The 16,402-nt window shown below is 41.1% G+C and overlaps 1 protein-coding gene across 24 annotated transcripts in view; it reads left to right on the forward strand.

Moving 5' to 3' along the window:
* Positions 1-16,402, forward strand: part of IQSEC1 (IQ motif and Sec7 domain ArfGEF 1) — a 787,671-nt gene that overhangs the window by 762,170 nt on the left and 9,099 nt on the right. For all 24 annotated transcript variants that reach the window (XM_085624821.1, XM_085624830.1, XM_085624822.1 and 21 more), the window contains one exon: positions 3,747-3,923. In XM_085624821.1, coding sequence (XP_085480947.1) covers positions 3,747-3,923 — 177 coding nt within the window. The remainder of the gene's footprint in view (positions 1-3,746; positions 3,924-16,402) is intronic.

The following is a 16,402-nucleotide window of genomic DNA, read 5'->3' on the forward strand; positions in this document are numbered from 1 at the left end:
TTCCAAATCTATTTTTATTCGTATAGGATACATAATGGGCAACTAATTAATATGGTCCTATCCGCCTTTCTGATGTCATCATAAACCACTAGGTTGAAGGCCAAATGGTTTGCAGGTGTCACCAGAAGCCCGCTATGGCAATATATGATCTTATTACACGTTATTTTTTATATTATATCTTGATTTTGGTGCACTGAGCATGAAAACAGTGTTTTTTTTCTATTCGTGAAATACTGGATTATACAGTTTGTTTGACTTTAGTATAGAGATGAGAAATGTATTTAATTTTTTATTTAATTTTTTATTTTGTTTTAGATGAATCAGGTTTTACTTTATTAAAAAACAAGTTTGGGCGATTCAAATACTATATTGCGGAAGCTAGTTACAGCAAGGTAGAGCTAGCAATGTTCAGCTTTCATGAATAGACTGTTGAATAAACTACATGAAGTGGTTATGCTCCGAGATGTTTGAGGCTACTTCTCCAGTGGTACACTAACAAACAGCCGTAATTTCAGAGGCTGCTATTATATTGTAACTTTCATGAAAACCACCCAAACATGTTGTGTATATACAGATACATACGCACTCGTAAATATATAAATGCTTCAATAGCAGACTTTGATCAAGTTCTAAAAGTTTATTTCCAAGACCAATACATTTCCTTTTTCAATGAAAAAAGCAAACCAAAAATATAAATATATATTTTTTTTTTTTCTTCAAGCGATGACACTCGTATTAATTGATCACCAGTATCTCATTCTTCAAGTGGCGACACAGAGAGAAACTGATTAATTGACAACCGGATCATTTGTAAAGGTCCACAGACATTTTTTAACATATTACTTTCAAGTATTGGGATTGAAAAAGAGTTCGAAATAGCAACACAAAACTTTGCACGTTTCAAACCGTGAATATTCTTTGTAAAGCGAAGAAGCTCATGGTGATAAAGACTAAGGGCATTCCAAACTTGGTGAATCATTCAGAAGTGTTAATTAAGCCCAAGAGGAACCACACACACAATGTATACCTAATGGACTCACCCTGAGAAGATAATACTCTCCAGTGGCCAGGCCTAAAACATTTTGATAAAATTGTAAAACCAAAACTACATGTGACTAGCACATAAACACCCTCTAAAGCATTAGACTCTAAAGTTGACAGTAATTATGCCATCCCGGAGACTCCTGTTTACCCCCGGTAAACAAGGTGGTCAACGCTGTCTGCTTCTTCCTCTTTTGGTTTACAACAGATGGTTTGACTCCTCTGACCATTTTCCCTGATCTGGTAAACGCGCTATGATGTGCTGGCGATAGTACTAACTATTGGTGAAGGCAAAAACAAAATCACAAAATTGAGGTTGAGAGTCTATTGCTTTTTATTGCATTGTTTTGCACTTGTCTACAGGCCTTCTACAACTGCCTGTTCAACCCTGGCAATAATTTCACCAGATTGCCTTATCAAGCTAGCTTCCATTGGTTCAAACGCCTGCATATTTGTGACCAATTGGTAGGATTTAACATGTTCGAAATGTACTGGTTAGCATAATAAAGACCTCACTAGAAGTTATATTACATCACTGTTGACCTGATGAGTGCACAGAAAGGGCATCACATCACATCTGTCCACAGTAGTCCAAACATATTACGTACTGAGTGTGAGGCCAAGACAACAGCCGATGTCACAGCCTATCACTTCAGAAGACCGAGATTTCACTCAGCTTATACATATCTTAAATGCTGAGAGTTTAGCAAACAGAGCAATCCCTGTTTATACAAATGTTAACACAGGCTTGAGATTTAGCTCAGAAAGCTTTTGCTCAAGTTGCAAAGATCACATGTAGCCCTGGGACACTAGCTGTCAAGTTATTTGAGGTTGTGCTATCCATGCTAGCTCCACAGTTGCAGAGATGGCACATACTCCTACTTCACCCACAAGAGCTCATCAGGCCTTCCCTTTGATCTTACAAGCTTGAGGATCAGTATGCAAAGCTATTCAACACATTAGACAGATCTTACAGTCTCAGGCTCCTAACAAAAAGCTTCCCCTTAGACTGCAGGGGAAATTTAAGCTTTGGTGTCCGACATCAGTTACTGAGGCATCAGAGAACTTTGTCCTCCGCAACTAGTATGATACCATGGGCCGTAGAGGTCTTGCAGTCCTCTGATAGTATACCTCAATTTTTGCAGATTTTACAGGCTTGGGCCCCAGGCCGTAGTGCTGTGCATGTGTCTTAGAAACTTAGGTGCCAGTTATCAAACCAGACTTTTACAACAATCCCATAAACCATAACCCTGAGCTATTCCTCAGGTTACAGAGCTGGCGCTCAGGGAGAAGTGCTATTCTGAGGTTCCATGGATCTTACAGAGGAGCTATGCATATAGGTGTGCATGCCTAAGAGGCTCTGACGTCAAATTGAATCCCTGTGGTTAGAAAATAACATAGACTGTGGCCTCAGCAATGTCCCTTCTTTTATATGGAGAGGAAAATGCCCTTTCACTTCAGGATACCGCAATGGGACATTTGTTCTTGTAAATTCCTAATCCCACAGTTATCCCTATGGTTGGTGTCTTTGGGTTGCAGGTAGAATGTAGCTAGCAGTGGTTCATCACTAATACAATTATATAATGTTATTTTATTTAATGTAATCTTTCTACATTTTGATTTCTTCTCACTACACTGTGGGTGAATTATAGATGTGTTCTAATACAATGACAATTGTTTTGAGGACCTCATTTCCTTGATGTACTGTTTCAGTGAAAAAAACACAAGATCCCACTGGAATTTATAGGCCTCTGAAAAGGTTAACTCGCTCAGTAGAGTGGGTTGCATTCTCTGGACACACGTTTCCAGTTAAACCCAAAACAGAAAAGCTATAGTGTCCATAAATCATATGAGTATTTCAATTATTTGCTTGTAAATTAAGAACCCGCTGTGGGTGCACATATTGAAGCCCTCAAAACGAATACAGTCTTTTGGCGTCATTTATTATACTGTTTAATTGTGGTGTCCCAGTCCATTTACTTCCAACCAAAATGTAAGCTAAATACTAGGACTGTGTAGGTCAGACCATTACTAGCGATTTGGTTGATGTAAATAAAGCAATAAAATAAAGAGAAGCAGGTCCGTGTATGGAAATCATAAGTACAGACCTGTGGTAAATTGAGGTTGGGCTACAACAGTTTTATTTAATATTATTGTTATGCCTCAGAAAATATTAAAAACAGACCAAAATGTGACTCACCCTCAAAGAATTCTCTTCATGTTTCTACACAGAATCACATAACAGTCAAGGTCTTATCAAGAAAAATGTACTCTCAGCATTCGGATACTTACAAGCGGGGCCTTTTAGGGCAGGATATATCTAAGCTGCTGCCTGTCTACATATATATAGAGAGAGAGCGAGAGATGCTTTGTCATTTATAATGTCTGGTAGTGGAAACCCTTGCCATTCCTTTAGTTTGAGGTGAGATCACTAGGTTAGATACAATGATTAACAGGATTCATACGTGGTGGGCAGCTGATCCTTTCAAGGGCATGTGCAATGACACCGTTACTCAAGCTGTCAGAAGGATCAGTTCCCCATGCTGAACAGCTACAAGTGGTCACAGGTAATTATTAGGTCATTCTGAATGCCTAGTGTAATCATTCCACTGTGTCTACCACGCAAACTGCTCTTTGTCGGTGCTGTGAGTTTGCATTGTAATATAATTAACTGTGGATATGCACCTTCACTCCCTTTGCTCCAGCTGAGCTAGAGAAACAGAAGGGAGTGGTGCGCCCCAGTATGTCGCAGTGTTCCAGTCTGAAGAAGGAGTCTGGCAATGGCACACTAAACAGGGCCTGCCTGGATGACAGCTACGCGTCGAGTGAGGGGCTCAAACGCAGCGCCTTGAGTAGCTCCCTCAGAGACCTCTCTGAAGCGGGTAAGAAGCTTGCTGCTTTTCCCCATGCTTCTTGTGCCAGCCCACATGTCATACATGTAACCCCATTTGTGAGTTGTGCAGCTTGTAAAATCATCCCGAGTCATGTTTGGCTGCTATTTGATTTTGATCCCCTTTTCCCATTATCCTTTGTGTAGCTTCAGCTTGCAATCTAGCTTCTAAAATCAAGAATAGGTAGAGATGAATGATAGTGATAACAATCTGTATGTATGTTTAGGGGAACCGATCACAAATGCTTTCTGTGTGTTGAATTCAATGTACCTCTGTATCATAATTTGATGAATGAAATTGAGTGAATCCCTTCTACATTTCTAATTTCATAGAATAGATTTCCAATATGATGTGTGACTGATATCTTCCCATTGTATGACTTGCCCAGTAGGTCCTAGTCACTGATGGTGTTGACATTTGTAAAACTCCATTGCTAGAGAAACATGTAAAAGCCTGCCTTAACTGCAATAATGTTCCAGGCCTTGTTTATGTTGTTCTGGCACTCCTTGCTTTTGTGACAGTTGGCTATATACATCATATTTCTTTTTTAAAAGAATATGCAACAGCATTGTAGGTTTTGGTTGTTTTTATCATTTTTATTAATATATGCCACTTTAATTTCTGTTATGAGTGGAGCATGTTTGCAATAAAATGCAGGCAGGTCTTAGTAACTATTAGCATATATCTAGAGAACTTTTTGTCATTACTCACAAGAGTGTATTATTCTTCAATGATAATCAAGGGATTGTACAGAGCATTTGCAGACGTTTTGCTCCAATTCAGTTAATAGTGATTGCTGTACCATTCCCATGTGTCTAATATACCATTTGGATAGTATTCAACAATAATTGATGGCTCTTCCTTTTAGTATGGCAGAGGAAGCTATAGACGTGACACAGTAGAAAAACTCTGCTATGTTCAATATGTAGGTATAAATAAGTTGTTTCATCAATTGTGTGCACATTCTGTATAGACCATCTAATTTTATCCAGTCATACCCATCTACCCCATAAGTATCCTTCACTCTCACTGTCTGAAAGACAGTTTTTATAAAATGTCCCATTTCCATTTTTCAAAAGGTTTAGTATAGGGTAAAGTGTACAATTTATTGCACTTTTGACCAAATGTATAAATCAATTCATATCACTCATATCTCTGAAAATTTCCATTCCTATCTATTTTCCATTGCCATATGGGTACACTTGTAACCCCATCAGTGGAGAATTAGACAATAAGAACAACTTGTTATCGTGATAACCTTGGACGTTTCAACACAGTGTGCTTGTGGTGGATTTTTAAAAGTGGTTTACTTTTAGTCAGAATTCCAACTTCTTTGCAGACTTGCATATTTTCCCATGAGTTCAGTAAACTCTGCTTAATATTTAAAATATGGTTTGTGCCCAGTCACAGTCCTGGGAAGATTTTGTTTGATCTAGTTGCGCAATGCAGCTACTGTGAGACATTTCATAAAATCAATTAGGATTTATAAATCGCGGCTAATTACTCAATAGTGTATTCAGGCATTCGCAGGTCCAGGAGGCTTACTCGAACAGCCAGGTCTTGAGGGCTCTTTGGAATTCTGTAAGTGAGGTGATGGTCCAGAGGTGCATGGGGAGGCTGTTCCAGGTCTTTGCTGTAATGTGGGAGACGAGCATGCTCCATTTATGCCTCGGTAGATGCGTGGAGTATGGGCAAGTGAAAGGGAGGTGGAGAGTTTTCTTCTTGATGGTTGGTGAAAGTTCAGACGGTGGTTAATATATGTTGGTCCTTGGTTGTTTAGAGCCTTGTGTACGTTGGTCAGCAGACTGAATTTGCATCTCTTCTGTACGGGAAGCCAATGGAGTTGCCTGAGGTTGGGTGTAATGTGGGTTTGTCAAGAAGGCCGAGGATGAGTCTGGCTGCAGCGTCCTGTATGGTCTGAAGTCTCTGTAGGTGGTGTGCGGCGATTGCAACGTAGAGGGCGTTGCTGTAGTCCAGTCAGCTAGTGTTGAGGGCCTGTGCCACGGTGCGTCTTGTGTGTAGGGGTACCCACTAGAAGGTCTATATAGCATGCAAAGAGTGAGGAAACAGGCAAAGGAGACAGCGCTGATCAGTGATATCATGGGGAGCTTGTTGTCAATGATGATTCAGAGGTTTCTGCCGTGGTCATAGAGAGTGAGTATGGGTCCTAGGTCTGATGGCCACCAAGAGACGTTCCATGTGTTGCTGCTGTTGCCAAAGATCAGTACGTCCGTCTTGTCTGTGTTCAGCTGCAGGCAGTTGTTCTTCATTCAGTCTGCGACACTTGTCATACATCTGTAGAAGTTGTTCTGGAGGTGGTGGGGTCGTCGGTGAGTGACAGGATTAGTTGGGTGCCGTTTGCGTAGGAAATTATGTTGAGACCGTGGTATCTGATGATTTTGGCCAGCTGGGTTAAATATGCGTTGAAGAGCATGGGGCTGAGGGATAAGATCCTGAGGACACCACAGGTGATCTCCTTGGGTTCAGAAGTGAAAGGTGGGAGGGGGATCCTCTGGGTTTTTCTGGTGAGGAAGAACGTGATCCATCTGAGCGCGTCCCCCTGGATGCCGATGTGGTGGAGTCTTTCGTTCAGCGTGTGGTGGGATACGGTGACGAAGGCTGCCAGGAGGTCGAGAAGGATCAATGCTGCTGTTTCTCCTCGCTCGAGGAGGGTTCGGATTTTGTCAGTGGCTGCAATCGGGACGGTTTTGGTGCTGTGATTGCTGCAGAAGCTGAATTGGGAGGCATTGAGCAGCTGGTCTTGCTCCATGTGTGTCATGAGATGATTGTTGATGATCTTTTCCAGTACCTTTGTTGGGAATGGGAGCAGGGAGATTGGCCAGTAGCTTTTGAGTTAGCTGGGGTTGGCGGAGTTTCTTTTTGAGTAGTGGTCTGACTTAGGCGTGTTTCCAGGCATCGGGAAATGTTGCAGTGGTGATAGAGGTGTTCAGTTCCTGACCGATCCTTTGATTACTGAAGTTGAAGTGGTGGGGCAGGCATGGGTCTGTGAGACCTCCCAGGTGGATTGATTTCATGGTGAAGGTGGTGTCCTGGGTGGAGAGAATGTTCCAGTTCGTCTGTGTGTGGTTTGTGCCGGTTACGGTGGTGTGGTATCTGTCGAGGAATTCCGTAGGTGTGGGTTGGGGTTCAAAGTTTCTGTATATGATTGCGATCTTGTTGTGAAAGAAGTGTGCCAGGTTGTCGCAAAGCTCCTGTGAGGGTATGATGATGTTTTCACTGTCAGCCGGGTTTGAGGATTCCTTAACTATGTTGAAAAGTTCCTTGGTGTTATCGGTGCTGGTTTCGATTTGTGCAGCAAGGGCTGTCTTCTTTGTTGCCCTCAGCAGGCTATGGTAGAGGTTGAGGGAGGTCTTGAAGTCTGCCCTGTCGGAGGTGTCCTTGCTGGCACTACATCATCTCTCCAACTGTTTGCTCTCCAGTTTTGCTGTTCTGAGTTCTTGGGTGTACCAGCTGGCCTTTATGGAGGATTTTCTCTGGCTATTGCTCTTGATGGGGACGATGCTGTCTGCACAATTGGTAATCCAGGTGTTGAAGTTTTTCACTCCCTGTTCAATGTTGGTGGTGATAGCAGGGTTAGAGGTGTTGAGGGCGTTCATCTGGTCTCTGAGATTTTGGTCCACTTCCGGTGGGGGGTGTTGGTCTACTTGGGGTGGTGATGAGGTGGCTGGAGATACTGAAGAGGAAGATGGCGTCACCGGTCCGTATGAGCTCTGTGACTTGGCTGTATTTGACGCAGTTGCTGGAGGTGAAAAGTGTGTGTCTGTCTGTCTGTCTGTGTCTGTCATGGACGATCTGGGTCAATCCGAGGTTGCTCATACTGTTGAGGAGGTTTGCAGTGTTTATTTCCATGGGTTTCATCGATGTGGCAATTTAGGTCACCGAGGAAGAGGTAGTTCTTGGAGTCTAAGGCTAGGGGCACGGTGAAGTCTGCGATGGTGTTGTAGAAGCTGGAGCGGGGTCCTGGCGGTCGGTATGCGAGAGTGCCTCTGATGATTGTCTTGTCGTCCGTGTGGAGCTTTAGGTTGAGTTGTTCCAAGTGGTGTTGGTGGTACACTGTTTGGTTTCTTTGTGGATGATGGCTGTTCGTCTTCCCAGCTTGTTGGTGCGGTCCTGGTGAGCATTTCTTATCCGTCGAGGATCGCTGTGACAATGTCTGGGGTGGATGTGAGTTGAGCCAGGTCTTAGTGAGGAAGACGATGTCGGGTGCGAGGATGGGGATGAGGTCCCATAACTCATGGGAATACTTGCATAGCGAACGTTTGTTGAGCAGGGCGCATGCAAATTGGTGTTTTGTTCAGGTGGTATCTGTGGTGTGTTTGGGGTGGGGCTGGTCAGTGGGCTGGTGTGTGCGCATTGACAGGTGAAGTGGCAGTGGCTACAGGTGTAAGGTCCTACCATGGGTCGGCGCGGTGGCAGTGTTTGTTGTGGTGTCTGAGGGTCGCAGGTGTAGAGTTCAGCAATGGTGCATCTCCGGGGGCAGGAGGGCCCGGGGTCATGGTTCCAGGCGAGGACGGGCTTACCTTTGGTGCGTGAGTGCCTTGGTCACGCTGCAGCCTGCATTAAGTAGGTCCTGGGGTGGGCCGGGGATCTCTTGGTGGGAAGAACAGTGAGTGGGAAAACCCAGTCGGCTGCAGCGTCACTGGATCAATCTGGAACAAGCAGGAACTGGAGGCCATCGGCAAGTGGCAGGCTAGGTGTCTAGGGGCCTGTAGTCTTATTACCCTTTTCAGTCAGTAATAAAATTGGGTTGTGCCACTCAAGAGTGACCTTAGGTAGGAGGCAGCATACAATTTTCAGCGAATAGACTAGCATTGATTTTGTGTTACTGCAATTTCGCCAAACTGAAGTCATTTTGTTGCTGTGCTGCGCTGCATCCTCATGGCCTCTTAAGAAAACAGAAGCTTTCATCCTTATTAGCACTAGCAGGCATGTTAGAGGCTTATTGTAAATAGCCGTAGTTTGAGGTTACCAACTAGTAATAAAGAAGAAAAATAAAAAAGAATTTCAAAAGATGGTCGATTTAGTAAGACGTTTTAACTGTCCAATTCATTTTAGTCAAATTTAGAATATAAACCTGATAATTGCTCCTTATCAGTTTCTTGCCCATTTGTAGCGTTTGATCAAGCCAATGATGCTGTTATCATGACAGATGATCTTCAAACAATGCATGGATTTCAACCTCCGATATCTACTGATTCAGATGTGTTTTGTAAATTTGGCAACACAGGTTAATAGCAATATCACTTTCTTTCTCTCCCTTCGATAGCATAGTATTTGGTTAGTTGGTCTTGTAGATTATTAAATGTATTTGGAGGATGAATAGGAGGTTGTCATTAGCAAAAGAGCTGAGTCCTCACCTATAAGAAAGACATTTCACTTCCCCAAATTCTTCATTTGAAAAAAAAAAAAAAACAGCTGCTTGCCTTAGTTCAATATTCCTCCTTAATCCGCATTGTGTCCTGCAGTTGCCAAGCAAGAGATATTGAGAAGCAAAGTCGAGGGAAGTAGGGTATCCAAGACTTTGATGAGGAATGCCAGACTCAAAATAATGAAGATGACCCATATATAATCAAGACATTACCACCTTGCCTGCCCTTCCTAGTCACAGCCATAACATGTGAGTTGCAGTAATTAGGAATACTGCACAACCAAGGAGAGAATCACATGTGGTGACATCTGACTGCAACACTGTGACATTTATTATCAGATGGTAATGGTACAGTGAATGGTAAACAGCATTGATAAACCTCTTACCAAAATTCACTGAACAAGAACTACCCACCTTCAGGTACAGCCCATTTGGCAGTGTAACAGATGTTAGTCAACCTGACTCCACTCAGCCCAGAATGAGGTCATACCGCAAGTGTACCAACCATCAACATGACTATAGAGAGGGATCACAGAAACAGTGCAGCATCTCGAAGTGGTCAGCTTGATAACCTGATGGAGAGCATCCAGGAAAACCTTTGTCTTCTTGTCAGAAACTCCAAACAACCTGTGATGTCTGAAATGTGGCTCTCAGGACCAGATACACCGAGATCCTCCTGTTAACAAAGAGACACTGCTACAGAGAATCTTCAAGAGACTGAGAGGGTAGAAAACATGAATAACAATATTCTGGGATATATGAGAAACAGAAACCACTTTAGGTCTGAAAGCCAGACCGGGGCCACAGGACACGCAGGTACAAGGCAAAAGCTGCGTGAGTTAATTAATGGAAAACAAAAATTGAGAAGCCACATTGGAGGAAACCAAACCATGGAAAATTAATTTTAAGGAAATACCAAAAAATCGAAAATTAAAGGAAACATTTTAAAAGAAAGATAATATTAAGGAAAATTACAACATGCATTAAACTTGGGTGGAGACTAGGACTGCTGTGGGACTTTTGGGTTCAGGGATGGGTAATGTTTAGGGTGATGAGAGCTTTTTAGGGGGGGGGCAGGATTTATTGGAGTTCAGCATAGAAAAGGGCTTTTTAAGGTTCAGAGATGGGTGGAGTCTGAGGTCTTTTAGAGTTCACGGATGAGTGTGTTTAGGTGTGTGAGGTGTTTTGAGGTTTCGGGGATGGGTGGATTAAAGGGTTTTGAGGGGTTTTAGGGTTCATTGAAGTGCAGAGTTTAGGGCTAGTGAGAGTTTTTAAGGTTCAATTATGGGTAGTGGCTGGGGTGGTGAAGAGTTTTTAGGGTTCAGGATGGGGTGGAGTTTAGGGTGGAGATGGTTTATAAGTATTCAGAACAGGGTGAGTTTAGATGTAGAAAGGGGTTTTAGGGTTCAGGGATGAGTAGTTTAGGGTGATGAGTTCTTATGGGTCATGGATGTTTTGTGTTTAAGGGCGGTGAGGGTTTTTAAGGTTTGGGGATGAGTGGAGTTTTGGTGAGCTGAGGTGTTTTAAGGGGTATGGTATGGGTGGGTTTTAGCCATAGAAAGTGGATTTTAGTGTTCAGAAATCAATGAAGGTAGTGGTAGTGAATGATTTTATGGTTCATGGATGGTGGATTTCTGGGATGCAAAGGACTTTTAGACTTCAGGGGAAGTGTAGTTTAGCTGTGGTGAAGGGCTTTAGAGGGGAGGGATTGACGTTGTTTAGGGGTTATGAGGGGCCAGCAATGGATGGTAATTCAGATGGTGATGGGTCAGCAAATTAAAACCATCCAAAGTAATTGTTTGACAATGAAAAATGATGAAATAATGGAAGCTGAAATAAAGCACTGAAATAGATATCTCTTACAAAAAGAAGACCTGCAACGATTGTATTTACATTTAAAAAATAAGTATTCAAAAGACAATTTCGATCAAAGAGACATTCTATTAATTTCTTTTGACGAAAAGGTAAATTCCATTCATTCTGAAAATTTCCATTAAACAGTTCAGATGAAATGGTTTCTCAATAATGGTATTCCATGAAATAGTTTTTCTATGACATCACATACAACGTGCACTACCACTTACCAGGTAATGGCTACAAGAACAAGCACCTTACTGAAAGATTATATTCTGAGAAACATCTGAAAGAGAATTAACTAGAGCAACTTGAAGGACAAAAATAATCAGAAGACGATCCTAGGAAGGCACAGGTAAGTGAAGCACTGGCTTAGGAGTTGCAAAGCTTTGCAGAAGCTGAGAATCAATAGCCACCTTGGGGGACAAACTGGACAAGGGCTCTCTGAAAGCACGAGCCTCAGCCCTCTGAAGTCAAGTCATAAGGTGGAGATCACCAGACCAAAAAGTATGCCCAAGGGATTACACTGTCTAGTATGTATATCATGAGTGGTTTATCAAGCAAAAAGATGGGCCTAGTTGCTTCACATATGAGTTCAGGGTACAAGGATGACAGACCTGTTGTATTGAAACAGTCACCTTCCTAGACCACAACCTCCAGACCCCCATTTGCACATACTGCAGCTCAGGCACTGAGAGCAGGAGAAAGAGAATGAAAGCGTGGACAGACAGAGGGAGGCCACATAATCCTCTTCAACAGCTCCAGGTTCTATGGACTGTGAGGCCATAATTGAGTCACCCACACCAGCTCTGCCTGCTCCTTCTATTGCCCGGCCCACACCCTTGCTAGAAAAGTGATCAGAGGAAAAGTCTGAAGAAGCCCTGGAGACCACTGAATCAAGAGGGCTTCGACATCCAACCCTGGGAACATGGAGCCTCTGAGCTAAAGAGTGTACAAAGAGAATCACACACAGAGGGAAAGATGCCACATAATCACATCACTGAAGAAAAGAGAAAAAATGCATGATAAGCATTGATCCTTGAGGGGTAGAAGCAAAACCACTGTTTTGCAGGAGATCTATAAAACAGGATGTGATGTGTGTCAACGCCAGAAGCAGAGTTAAAAATATAATTAGGATTGGATCAAGTGGTCCATCGTCTAGCCAAGGATTCACTTCATGCATTCCTATGTTAGCTAGGAAGGCAGGTGGTGTGGTAAAAAAGATAGGTATATTATATATAATGGCAAATAATTTTTAAGGATTGAAGGTCCTGACATCTTCAGTTTTATTCATTTATCTTAAAATGTATATTTTAAACTGCGCCCACCTTTGGCATTTCCCATTAAAATGTCCTTGATTGAGGTATTGTAAAACCAGATATTTTATCATTTGTAACCAAACCGAACATTCCCTCAAATACAATTCTTATCTGAAAGCATTGGAGCGATGAGACACTTCTTGTCAGCATGATACACAATGGCTTTGGACCAGTCATCCATTTTGATAAAATGGCTCAGTTGGGGATCTATATCCCATTGGTCCAATTACCCAGATACTATAAGCCTTTATAAATCCATGGATTATTCCAAATTGGGGGTCTCTTTTTCTATTATACAGTTGTAAATTGCTTAAAGATATAGTGAAGTCTTTGTGTGCATCTAAGCAAATCTTCATAATAATGTGGGTGAGCTAAATCTAAACAGATGTTTGTGTGTGCCTCAGTGGGACGTTTGCTCTGAAGATATGGAACAGTGGAATACATATGCCATTGTCGTTCTATATTAACTAATTTTCCCATTTCTCTGTTTTAATCAAGAAATGAGTTAACATAGAAGTTGGAACAATAAATTGAGCTAAAATATTTAAATGGTATCTCCTCTGCCAAATCTATGAATGTGTGACAGTATAACAAATTTAATTCTACTTTAAACCCATCTTGTAATTATTGTGTCACTGTAGTCACAAAATTAGGAATTGTATGTTTAAAAAAAAAAAAGAAAAATCTACTCTTACAACATTCCAGATCATAGTTTTCATTTGGAGTAGTTTATGAAATAACCAGAACATGTGCCAAAATTATTCCAGATAAATAGCGCTCATGTTAACAGTAAAAATGGCAAGAACCGTTGCTTACTGTATAACATAGATGAACTTTCCCCCTTTCAACTAAATTTGGTAGTTAAAGATTTAATATAAAGAGCAAATGGGCCTGCAGATATATGGCAAAACTGAATTTTTTTCAGGGAACCTAATTCTTGATTACAGCATAATCAAGGTTAGAAATTTGAATGCAGAGTTTGGAAGAACCCTTGAAAGGTTTCTGTATGTCATTTCGAACAGAGTGGCTTTGATATCCCCATCTAAAGGGGTCAACTGCTTTTTTTACTGTAAAGCAATCTCTCACAGTGGACTGCTTTCTGATGTATTGCTGCCAAGGATATAATAGTAATTTCGTAAATAAACCCTTTCCCATCTTTATGTAGAAGCTCTTTAATAAATCTATTCAGCTTGCTTGCTAAGATTTATGAAGAATTGAGTAAAATGTGGCACACTGCTCAGTATCTGTGTAGTTTTTTCTAAAGTTAAAGTAGTGGATTAACTCCAAGAGTCTGGGGTATTGCATCCATTAGGATCAAAATGGGCCAGTGGTTCGGTAATTATTTATATACATTCCTTGTACGCAATCACTCCTAGGCTAACTGATTCAATGACCTACTCTTTGGTTCTATGTTCAGTCAACATTTTTTAGTGTGCTATTAACATTTGAAGGCATTTAGTTTTAGCAAAACTTTCATTCTTTGGTTGTAATTCATCATATAATTCTAAAAATATTTGCATCATGACACAACAGTGACAAAGAGCGCCATTATTGCCAAACCTTTCTAGATATTGATTTCAAATACCAGTAAAGGGTTGGGCGCTGGTGAAGGGACAATGGCTAAAAAGAAAACCGTGAAAGAAACACATAAAGGTATACAGCTTGCTAAGTTAAGAATAACAAACATTTGTGGCTCAGTTAGTTAATTGCTCTTATATAACTTCTAACTACCATTGTTCTGCCTTCTTTGTGAATGTTGCAATTGATTATTTTATTTTTATTAATCCTAAATCCACAGGGATCACCTATCCTCTTTAAAAAATGAAGAGGAGTGTCTAGACTTTTTTAGCCAGCTTTCACAGGTACTATGCACTTATTAAGATATATTAAGAATAGCAACCAGGCACTTGTGGAAGATTGATTTTCATTTTAGGAGAATATATGTATGCCTATAAGTTAGTTTCTTTAAAATAGATCAATTCTTGCTGGCTGGGTCCATCATCTGTGATCTGTTATCCTGAAAGCTTTAGGTTTAAATACAAGTTTTGGTTTGGTTTTTGCTAGTTCTAGAACATCTATGGTCACAATGAGACTTGCAGTGTGTTAATAAAGATTTGAGGGGACATGCTGAATCTACTTAACTTCTGTCTTCCAGGTATTGGCAAGGCGCAACTGTGATAGATCAGCCATGAAGGGCCTGATTCAGAACTGGAACTGGATTACTCCGTCAAATTGTTGACGGATATCCTGTCCACCGAAATATAAATCCCATTATATCCTATAAAATTTGTATTTTGAGCAGACGGGATATCCGTCATCGTTGTGGCGGAGTAATAATTTTGCCAATATCCAAAGCAGCCCTGAAGTCTTTATGTTGTTTCCATTCATTCAGTTGTGTAAGGTCATCAATGGGACTATGCTGTAGTGTGTAACATTTTTAGATTATGCATTTGATTCTAAGACCTTTTAGCTGACTTTCCGAGTCTGGTCATTAGTATCTTAACTTTTCTCCACTGTTATTCTTCCAAAGACTCAATTGACTTCCTTTTTGGCTGCAGTGAAATATTTCACTACAGTCACTGAGATGGTTTGTGTAGTGATATATGCGTTTATGCCCAGCAAAGTTATTATCTGGTTGAGTTGTCTGGTGTGAATTAGGTTCTGGTTATTGAATGCTTTAATCTGTTGACATACTTGGGCTTATTCTGCATACCCCCTGAAAGATTAATGGACCCTTTCTTTCATAAATTTACTGCATGTCCTGTGCCTAAGTACCAACGCTTTCCCTTCTGTATCTTTGCAGTCTTGCAAATCAATTGCTGTATTTAATCTATCATGTACAGATTTGAAACCGTTGTATTCGAGAAGTTGTGTAACATTAAGCATCCTTGTGAGCTGCAGAAAAGGCAGCTCATGTTCATGGTTCCAGTAGTTGGTATTGGACTGACATTTTGGAACTGAGCTTGTAAGTGCAGAGAGGCTAGTAGCATTTATTAGCAGAAATACTGCCTTGTCAGTATTCAAGATACTGTATTACTTCTGTGACTTATTGTGACCAGCCATGAATGGAGAGAAGGATATGTGCAAAGAACAGAAGGCCTCTACCTCTGCATTTACAAAGTGTCATTATTGCAACTCCTGTCACGTAAAGGGACTGAGGGTAGTCGATAATCTTCACTGCTTTGTGACCACCAGAGAGGCCTAAGACCTTTAATACATTTCCTTGTAAAGTACATGGGTGAGAAAATGCTTTCTGTGACCACCTTGCGATTATCAAGGAATTGCAATGTTGACATTGGGAGTCCCAAATATGTTTGCAATTTAAAATGTAATTTTCATACATTGCGACCTCCAAAGTCTGCCACTTTGCACCTTGCAAATTTTAAAAGAGTGAAAACCATTTGATATATTGTGTCTTATCGCCAGTAAACATTTGTGTGATTAGGCAGGTCCCACAAGCCAAGACATTTAATAATAAGTTGATTCAACTCTTGTTAGATTCAATGTGTGTTGATGTCGGTTTGAGCCGTGAATCTGGGCTGGTTCCCATCTATTCATGCCTTGCCAAACGCTCAAATAAATTGTGCTGGTAAACTGGTTCAGTGGTTGAATTACTCATAATCTAAACACCCATAAAGTCTTAACATTCATAAAATACAGAATCCCCTAAAATTCTTGTGATTCGAATTGGGGTTTATTTGATTATCTGAGATGCAGACAGCGGGTTCTGCGTCTGACCCATAGTGCAGTTTATTTGCAATCTGACATACTAAGGGGAAAGGTTAGTGTAGGGGGATTAAGTAGCCTTGCAAATCCTTACAATTTGGAATGGACATACATTTTTTTTTTTTTTAAGGACATGGCAAATGGAACAATGAAGAGTTATTTACAACCTATTTATGTTGAAA

Source organism: Triturus cristatus, chromosome 9 (assembly GCF_964204655.1).
Source record: "Triturus cristatus chromosome 9, aTriCri1.1, whole genome shotgun sequence".
NCBI lineage: Eukaryota > Metazoa > Chordata > Amphibia > Caudata > Salamandridae > Triturus > Triturus cristatus.